Source organism: Delphinapterus leucas, chromosome 2, assembly GCF_059928025.1.
Source record: "Delphinapterus leucas isolate spDelLeu-1000000601 "Yukka" chromosome 2, BTC_Dleu_Yukka2, whole genome shotgun sequence".
NCBI lineage: Eukaryota > Metazoa > Chordata > Mammalia > Artiodactyla > Monodontidae > Delphinapterus > Delphinapterus leucas.
In genome coordinates this window covers 115,283,530-115,293,632 of record NC_143130.1, presented here as the reverse complement: position 1 = coordinate 115,293,632, position 10,103 = coordinate 115,283,530, and the positions used below count along the sequence as shown (strand labels likewise).

Genomic DNA, 10,103 nt, shown 5'->3' with positions numbered 1-10,103 from the left:
ACAAATGAATGGGCCAAATGCTGCAGCTTGCACAGCAGCTCCCAGGGCCCTGCCTCACAGGGAGGCTGCTTTGTGGGGGAAGCTCATTTCTGGCTGGGCTGCCCCGCTCTTGCCTTGCCTAACAGAGATGTATGAGAACCCTCCCACCACGGGGCGACTCAGCCACTGCCTGGCCAGTGGGGGCAGGCCTCGCAGGGGGGTTTTAAGGGACTTCAAGAAGATTATTAGAGTGTGCTTACACATCTTTGTGAAAGCTATCTTAGGGGAGATAGGCAAGTAGAGATTAGCTGGACACAGTGGTCTGATCGTGTTAAATAAACAAGCTCCCTGCATCCTCGTGGGTGCTGATTGTGAAAGCAGCTATTAGAATTTAATTCCAGCCAGTGAGTGACCACATCACGGAAGGCATCTTGCTGAGTGCCATGGATCAGTCCTGCATCCAGGATGGGGTTGGCTCTTAGCTGAATTCTCTTCTCCCCTTTAAGCCCACTTATATCTGCTCATCCATTTCTCTTTGTGACAGAACAGAAAATATTCAACTTTGGGACTTTTACTCCAACCTCTCCTGGGGGGAATCACAGCCAGTAGAAAAAAAGAAGGTACTTATAAATCAAGCAGCATGCCACTGGGGCTGGTGAAGCCACCGTGGCTCTGTTCTGGCTCCGGACGGCAGGGGTGGACAGCAAGCAGGCCCCGCCCGGACAGGCTAGGTGTTGATGCTTAGAAGCAGCTCAGACAACCTCTAGAGGAAAGATGGTGGTCCAAGGTGCTTGTGGTGAGAGGACACGATAAACTGCCCCATTATCAGGCAGAAGTGCTTGTTGTAAAAGCACCCAGGCCTGGCAGCAGGGAGAGTCTCACCACCGTTTCGGCATCTGCTGTGTAATTCAGGAGATTGTATGGAGGACAATGTCTCTCTCCCAAGGGATGTCTCCAACAGGACATTATAAAAAGGTGCCCCTCATCAGAGTCGAAATGAAACATTCTCAGGATTTCCCATCATGAATTAAACCAGCCAATTTTACTAGACCAATATGAAGGGATTTGAAACTAATTAATCAGTGCAGAGACCAGATCAGCCAGTGACAGTGAGACAATGGGATGAAAACTTGGTAAGTCAGCGCGAGGCCTGCCTGAATTCAGACAGTGAAATAACACTGGGGATCATCCCCTGTGGAAGAAATTCCAGTTGCTCGGTGAAAAGAAGTAAGTTGGGTGACAGACCCACTGTCCCCAGCAATCTTCTTCAGGGAATATCCTCTTAATGACACTCGGATTGATTTTCCATTGCTGGAAGGAAGAGAAGGAAGTAGAAGTGATCAGAGAACATAAATAACTTTTAATAAAGCCTGGCAGGCTGCATGTGTATGGGAGAAATGAACAACAAAAATAATGCACAAGTTTCCAGCATCAACAGGGTGAGTATGAGTCAATAAAATTGGGCTAGGACACACTCTGGAGCATCTTACCACTTTGCTTAGCCAGCAGCCACAAACTTGAGGTGCAGGCATGTAGTGGGGCCCATCTCTCAGGCTCCAGTTTCCTCCTCTCCTAGAACAAAGGGTTGGGCCAGATGAACTGCAAGGCCCCTTCTGGCTTAAATGTGCTACTATTTGTTACTGTTCCAGAGCCACTCTGAGAGGGGCCCAAGTCGGCGTTCATCGAGAATTGGTCATAATTGTGTCGTGGGAAGACACAGAGTCTTGCCTGGCTTTATTAAAAGTTATTTATGTTCTCTCATCACTTTTACTTCCTTCTCTTCCTTCTAGCAATAGAAAATCAATCTGAGTGTCATTGGCCATAACTCTGTCGTGGGAAGACTCCTAATTCAGGGCTAGATCTGGCCTCTACCCACTCCCATCACTTCATTTGTCAGAAGCCTCTCAGAACTCAATCAAATTGTATCACATTATTTTATACTTGCCTAACACCATGCAGGCCACACGGTGGCTCAAAACATACACATCCATCATGTCTCCTGGAGTGGTGAAAAGTGCTCAGCCTTTGGAGCCAAAAAGAACTGTTTTCAAATCCCCACTACACCACTAGCTGATTGTGTGATTCTAGACTAGTCACTTCCATACAATGGAATATTAGGCAGCCATGAAGAATGAGCTGGCTCTACAGGAACTCACAGGGAAACATGCCCACAATATATTATTTTAAAAGTCCATAGCAGACAAGAGCCAGAAGATGAAATCAACCCAAGTGTTCAATAATGGATGAATGGACAAACAAAAAGTAGTATATACATGCAATGGGATATTATTCAGCCTTAAAAAGGAAGGAAATTCTGACACATTCTATAGTATAACATAGAGGAACCTTGAAGACATTATGTTAAATGAGATAAGCCAGTCACAAAAGGACACATAATGTATGATTCCTTCTATATGAGGTACCTAGAGTGGCCAAAGTTGTAAAAATAGGAAGAAGAGTGGTGGTTACTAGAGGCTGGAGGAGGGGGAATGGGCAGTTAGTTACAATAAAAAAGTAAATGGCAGAACAGTAAGTACACTATGCTCCAATTTTGGTTAAAATATGTTGTCTTTGTACAGAGGAAAGTCTGGAAGGCTACCCGCCACATTGGTAACAAGGGTTCCTTTGGGGAGTGGGATTGGGAAGGGGTGGTAATGGGTAACATGATTGACAAGTTACCTGTGTCTCAAGGCATGAAAGTTTGTGTTCAATTTTGACGGGGCAGTGTCAGTAAACTCTGACTCTCAAAACCCCTCTGTTTCAAAAGAAAAAAGTATTCATGATTACTTTTGTCATTTCCTCCTGGGCTGCTGTCTATGGCTTTCTATTTTTTACCAAACACAGTCCAAACTCCTTAACCTGGCACATAAGTCCCGTACAAATAGGCTGCAAGCAGCCTCTTACAAACCCCTTTTAGCTGTCTCCGTGCACCAGTGTCACAACCATTCAGTACTCCCTGAGCACAGTCCTTCACCTCTGGGGCTTTTGATCAAGCCATTCTCTCCATAAACTGTCCTCCCCCTCAATCTCTGCCAGTAGACTTCTCGTCCATTCTTCAAGGGCACAGTCTCTAAATCCCTTGGGTGGAAGTGATTCCTCCTTCCTCTCTCAAGGCACTCATCACACCCAGCTCATCTTCGACTCATCTGTACATCTTCTCTCCCCTTATGGACCCTCTGCCCCTGGTGAGAAAGGACCAGGCCTTGTGCAGCTTGGTAATTCTTGGGGCACCTACTATGGTGTAATAACTCAAGAGCAACAATGGTGATGGTGATGAGAGCTCCACACGGTGCACCTCGCTCACTTCACCTCGTCCCGGCCGCCGCCGTTCACTGAGTGCCTGTGAGCTGGGATCTGAGCTCAGAAATGACATATATCACCTCACTTTATCCTCACAAGATTTCTCAGGTATAGGTGTTATTATCCCCATTTTGCAAATGAAGAAACTATGGTTTAGAGTTTAAAAAACTTCCTAAGATCATACTGCAAAAGTGGGGATTCGAACTCAGGCCTGCCTGACTCCAAAGCATGTGATCCCAATAACTACAGTCTACTGGCTTCCTGGTATACTGGCACATGCGGTAGGCACTCAGTACCAGCATGGTTAATGACTGCAACTGGACAGAGGGCGGCATGCCATGGGAAGAGCACAATGGCTGTCGACCCAGTGCTGTAAAAACCCACAGTGCTCTGGACTCCCTGGCCAGTGAAAGCACTGGAAGTGTCAGCTCATGCCTACTTGCAGCATTCAAACGAACACTCATGGCTGTTCAGGCCAACCACAGCTCTCCCTTCGCTCTCTTCCTCAGTCTAATTCAGACACCCATTTCTTCCTAACCAAAGCCTCAGCTTCTCCCACCAACACCCAGGGGCTCTGCTCGTATCTGTCGATGCTTAAGTCTGGAAACGGGGAGAGATGGCTGTGAAAGCCTCTTAGAGTCTGACCTCAGACACACAGACATGAAGAAACAAGCCCTGCAAACCAGATGTGGCCCTCTTCACCTCTCACACTCTCCAGAAGCACTGATGGTGAACACAGGAAGATTCTCAGATGCGGAGGACAGATTCCAGGGGCTCTAGGAGGGGTGGGAAGGAGGGGTCCGCCTGCTGACCCCCATGCATCAGCCCTTCTTCAGAAGCTGATGGCCCCAGTACTTGGTGTATCCAGACCTGCACTGTCCACATGTGGCCACTGAAAGGTGGCTAGTTCGAACTGCGATGTGCTCCTGTAAAACACATACCTGGTTCCAAAGACTTGGCGTGAAAAAAAGAATGTAAATTATCTCACTAATAATTATGTTGATGACATGTCAAAATGATAAGATTTTGGATAATTAGGTTAAATACACAGTTAAAATTCATATCTAACTTTTTAATGTGGGTAGAAAATATGAAAGTATGTATGTGACTCACATTTGTGGCTTGCACGATATTCTCATTGGACAGAGCTGATCCAGACCTCCAGACTCTCTGTTGCAGGTCCATGCTTTATCCAACCGAGACCCTGGCTTTCTGGACTCAGCTCAACCCCACATGGGTTTTCTGCACAGCAGCAGCTATGGTTTCCCGCCTCTGAAGCCAACAGCAGAGTGTGAGAATAAGAAAGAGCTGGATCTTTGTGCATTCACTCACATTTCCCTCCCAGCCCATCTCCCTGGCTTGCTTTCTTTTAGGATAGTGGTTCTCAAAATGCGGTCCTTGAACTAGCAGCATCGCTTCACCTGGGAACTTGTTAGAAATGCAAACTATCAGGCACAATCCAGAAACTGATTCAGAAACTGTGGGGATGGGATCTAGCAACCTGATTTTTAACAAACCCCCCTCCACGTTATTCTGATGCATGCTAATACTTGCAGGTCTTAGGGTAGTGTTTCTGAAACTCGGCAACATATTAAAATCACCTGGGGAGGATTTAAAATTTCCAATGCCCGGATCACATCCAATGTCAAGTAAATCAGAATCTCTAGGGGTGGGGCTCAGGCACCAGTTTTTTGAATTCCCCCAGCCTTGATTCCAATGTGCAGCCATGGTTGAACCCCATTGTCTAAGGGTAAGGGATTCAAGATTACCAGCCATTCCCCCAGAGCTGGTAAGCAGGTGAGTAAGGCAGCCTTACTGTACGGAAGAAAACAGTGTTTAAAATGGAGTGAGAAAGGGGCTGAACTGTACATGCCTAAACCTTGAAGGCCTCTTCCATGATAGGTCAGCTGCTGTAACGAAACAGGGAGATGCACCTTAGATTTTCTGAGGTTAAAATGACAATGTGGAAAGGGGACAGCTTTTCCCACAGTCCCCCAAGAGGAGAGTGGATGATGGTCAAGAGAGGCCCAGGATGCTTTCATCCTCTGAGGCTCCAGGCATGTGAAAACAAAGACATGTCCAAATAGGGTTTCAACAACTGTGATATATTTTAGAAATTTACATTTAATAAATGAAGGCTTGTGACACGTGTAAAATTTAAAACACACTCACAAGGCAGTGTGATCATCCTACTCACAATATAATAGCAGAATTTATTTTTAAAATTCATGGGCATGGTACCAAAGTTTGGCAGAAGTTTAAAGCCGATGATCATTTCCTTCTTTTAGTCCTATTAGCATATCTTTGAAGATAAAATTTTTAAATCCAAATTTGAAGCCTTTGGTGAGTGTGAGATCCCTGGATGAAAGGCCTTCCTTTGCCATGTGCCCCTGGAATAGGTCCAAGAGGACCCCTGGAAAGGGGTCCTAAGTGTGGCTGGGGGCAACTGAGCCATGGGGGTTGGCCAGCATCTGGGAGCCCGGTAGCAGCGTGCTGGGGTGGGTCGGGGGACACAGGAGAGAAGTCGGGGCTTTGAGGGTGTGCCCAAGCAGTGCCAGTCTGTGCCCACCCCCCTGCCCCACATGACTGGTGCCCACGTCTGCAGCTCGCCACCCTCTTGGCCTCTGGTGCCATCCATCCACAGGCCGCTGGCCCCAGGAAGTGGAGCAATGACAGTCACAAGACACCTTCCTTGCACTGTAAGGTCATTCCTCTGGTTTGATGCATAGTTGTTGGGGGAGGGTAGGAATTGGAGAATCACTTCCCTGTGCAGTACCTGCAGTATTGTGGGTTTACAAAAGCACAAATTCTTCTGTCCCAGAGGCTAGACTGGGCTCAGGGCTCAGGACTCCATGTGATATTATGCTTTAGGAAGAAGAGAAAGCAATGCCAGACCGAATAACTACTGCCTAGGCAGCGGACACATCAGTGAGGAGCACCATTGGCCCCAGCAGCATATGCTTTCTCCTCTGGGAGGTGAACTCAGAGACACGCTGACTAACGGCCCCACCAGCTGCAAGCCTCTGAGGTCTCTTAGGAGGCCCCCGGCAAGTCTGTGGCATCCAAGCAGTACAGGCAGCCTGGGTACCACAGGGCAGGGTGGGGGTGGGGCATGAGCCCAAGAGGAAAGAGCAGCCCTTGTTCTCATGGGTTCTGTCTGAATCAGTGGCAGCCACAGTCTTCCTGCTTCCTGGAGATTTGGCCCCAGGCCTCATGCTATTCTCTATCCAGAGGACCAAGGCTTCCAGGGAAGAAAGGCACACCCAGGCAGAGGTGGGTGAGGCTGGGGTTCAAAGTCCAGGGCCAGCCCTTAAACCTCATGGTATCCTCAGCCAAGGAAGGGTCAGTCTGATTCCTCTGTTTCATTTGTCTCATCACCCTCGCTCTGGGTCAGTAGGTTCCTAAGTTTCTCCAACCTATGGAAAATCTGAGGAGGAGGGGAGAGAAAAGGAGAGAGGGGGAGAGAAGGAGGGAGGGGGAGAGAAGGGGAGAGAATGAGCACATGGGCTACCCACAGCCCCATGGCACCAGGGTGGTAAACATTTGGAGAGAAGCCAACCGTCTGGCACCTCGAATCTTCCACATCTCCCCAGCCAGCTCCTCTGGGCTCTTTGTGCCCCATATCACCCAGGCTTTAAATTATCAAGACTTGGGTCTGGATTATTTTGTCCAAAACTTTCCTCTGGACATCTAGATTGCAATGGAAGATGTACATTCTTGTTTTTTCTTTTTTTTTTTAATTTTTCCTCTTTTTTCAAACCCTTCTGTCGAGGGCTGACTTTCAATAGATCGCAGTGAGGGAGCTGCTCTGCTACTTACGAAACCCTGACCCAGAAGCAGGTCGTCTACAAATGGTTTAGCACCAGGTTCTCCACGAACGTGCGGACGGGCGAGGGGGCGGCCGCCTTTCCGGCCGCACCCCGTATCCCAGGATGAAGGGCTCTCAGCACCGGACCCCGGTCCCAGCGCGCGGCGGGGCGTGCTGCGCCATGCCCCGGGGGACGCGGGCGGCGGCCCACCGGTGGGGACGGCGGGGAACCAGCTATCCGAGGCCAACCAAGATGTACATTCTTGGAATCAGATTTCTGAGGCCTAAATGCAGGACAGTGTGGTCTTAGCAGTCTGGCTGCATCCCATTTCCATCAGCCCATCCGATGCATACACAGTGAGGTGCGCCATCACTTCCACCCAGCTCAGGAAACGGCAATCGTGCAGGTAAACCTGAACAACCCAGCCAGGGCTCAGCTAGTCCTGGCTATTTAGGGAGAGTAAGGAGGACGCAGAGGGTCTCACATGACTTGTGGAATCAATCCCAAGGCTGTCAAATTGCTCCTGCATATGCTGTGAAACTATTGGTTCCAAATCCACCCCTCGATTCTGTAAGACAGAAGACAATTTCGAAAAGACAACCCAAGCAAAATCCCCGAACGCCTCGTAACAAGCACTATAATAATAATAGTAGCAGTAATAATGATGGTTAACAAGCATCACTTACTTTGTGCCGGGTACAGTTCTAATCTTCACACGGATTTACTAGGAATATGATCTGTGGGGCAAGGCGAGGACCATCCTGAGTCAGGTGGCCTCAGGCAGCTTCCTTGCCCTCTGCTAAGCCTCCGACACAGACTCGTCTTGACTCTCCAACTTCAACATTCTTGCTCAAGTCTTAGCCAGCCTAGGACCTGGGTCTACGTCTCCTTACCAAAAGGGAAGAGTAGCAAGCCCCTGACAGCTTCATTGAATGGGGTGACCTTTAGGAGAAAACCCCAGAAGGAGGGACTGTGCATCCCCAGGAGGCATGCACTGTTTGTTCATTGCTTTTGTTCCTCTAGGGAGCTGTGAGGTGGGGAGGGGGTTGTCTAATTTGGTGAAAATACGATATGTAAAAAGCCTAAATTAATTCATAAAGTTATTATTGTCTTTCTAAAGCAGCCTACCCTGGGGTACCTTTCTGTAACTCCCTAAGTATATCTAAAATATGATCTTAAAGTTAGATTTACGGAAACCTCATCAAGCACACATGCACCGCATGGCACACACCTGTGTAAGTGCTCCTAAAATGCTAGTATGCATGAACCTTATTTTTCTAGCATGTGTCCTGTGTAGGGGAGGGGAGGAGGGGAGTAAAAACAGCGTCATGTAGTTGCTGCCTGTGCACTGGCTGCACAGTGGAGCACAGGGTGCCTGGGAGCTTTAGCAGCATCATTACATGTTGTCCTCACAACATACACACGGGGGAGGTACGATCATCCCAATTTACAGATGAGGAAACTGAGGCTTGGGGGTCAAATGATGTCTTCATTATTGCACAGCCATCAGTAGCAGAGCTTGGTTGGAACCAGGCTTGTCTGACTCCAACGACCAGAGCTACAGATAAGATGCAAACAAAACAAGATGCAGAAATTCTCCCAAGTTATGCCCTGATGCTCCCTAATTACAGATGTGACTGTAGAATCCTGTCATTTCCTTTCTTTTTCGTCTTCCTTGCTTTCTCAATCCAGTCAGAATGAATTTTAAATGTGTCCCAAGTGGGGTATGCCTTTGGCTGCAAAGAGCCACTCAGACACTGGAGCAAGTCCAGCCAGTAGGTCTGTGAATAAACGTCCCCTTCCAGAAACATTCTCTACAAGCACAGCTTGACTAGAAGGACTTAGATGCTGGAGCTGGTCTAAAAGGGCCATCACTGAAAGCTGCCAGGTCCGAATAAGAGATGCCCTAGCTGCAGAACCAGTGACACCACTGGCTCTCATACCATGTCTGAGAGGAGCACAACAGGAGGTTCTCCAGGAAGCTTCTTGAAGTTCAGAGGAGTTGACCTCTGTGCAGATTCAGCAGCCTGACGAGCCAAGGCCAATTCCAGGCCTGGCATGTCTAACAAATGCAGCACTCAAGCCCAAGACGCTCAAATTGTTACCTCATGTTAAAAAGAGCCCGAAGCTGCAAGCAATTAGCACTGCATCTGTGAGACTAGGGAAAGACAACCAAGAGAACGGGGCTTAAAATGACTATTTTGGTCCATATGGAAAATCGATATGTTGCGTGCATGATAAAATCCTTTTGGATATGTTTTTAAACCTTACATTTTTAAAATTCAGGTTTTAAAAGTTATTCTGGGAAAAGCAGCATGAGTTCTATAGCATCAGGAGATCTGTAAGTAAACTGAAAAGCTGTTGGAACCTTCAGTAGAGGAATTAATGTAATAAATGAACCCGGGCATTAGTGCAAATGAATCAAGCTGCATAAATTATAACTTTAATCAGTCATGGAATTTCAATACTCAAAGGGATCTTGAAAATTATCTGTTCCAAGAGCAAGAATTATGGAAAATAAATGGTCAGGTGGAGAAAATCTCCTGGCTAGAGAAATGTGCAAAGAAACAGAGAGTCAGGAGGCAGCATGCACAGTGGTTTGAAAGTTCAGGGCTTTGCAGGATTGCAAGAATTCTTCAAAAAATGCAAATCAATCAGTGTGATAAACCATATCAACAAATTGAAGGAGAAAAACCATATGATCATCTCAATAGATGCAGAAAAAGCTTTCGACAAAATTCAACACCGATTTATGATAAAAACCCTCCAGAAAGTAGGCACAGAGGGAACTTTCCTCAACATAATAAAGGCCATATATGACAAACCCACAGCCAACATTGTTCTCAATGGTGAAAAACTGAAAACATTTCCACTAAGATCAGGAACAAGACAAGGTTGCCCACTCTCACCACTATTATTCAACATAGTTTTGGAAGTTTTAGCCACAGCAATCAGAGAAGAAAAAGAAATAAAAGGAATCCAAATCAGAAAAGAAGAAGTAAAGCTGTCACTGCT

At 47.2% G+C, this 10,103-nt stretch overlaps 1 protein-coding gene across 1 annotated transcript in view; it reads right to left on the bottom strand.

Moving 5' to 3' along the window:
* Positions 1–690: 690 nt before the first annotated feature.
* NUBPL (NUBP iron-sulfur cluster assembly factor, mitochondrial) overlaps positions 691–10,103 on the bottom strand; it is a 329,067-nt gene continuing 319,654 nt past the window's right edge. The window contains exon 14 of the mRNA XM_089907582.1: positions 691–4,171. Within this exon, the coding sequence (XP_089763708.1) occupies positions 4,027–4,171 (145 nt within the window). The 3' untranslated portion in view covers positions 691–4,026. The remainder of the gene's footprint in view (positions 4,172–10,103) is intronic.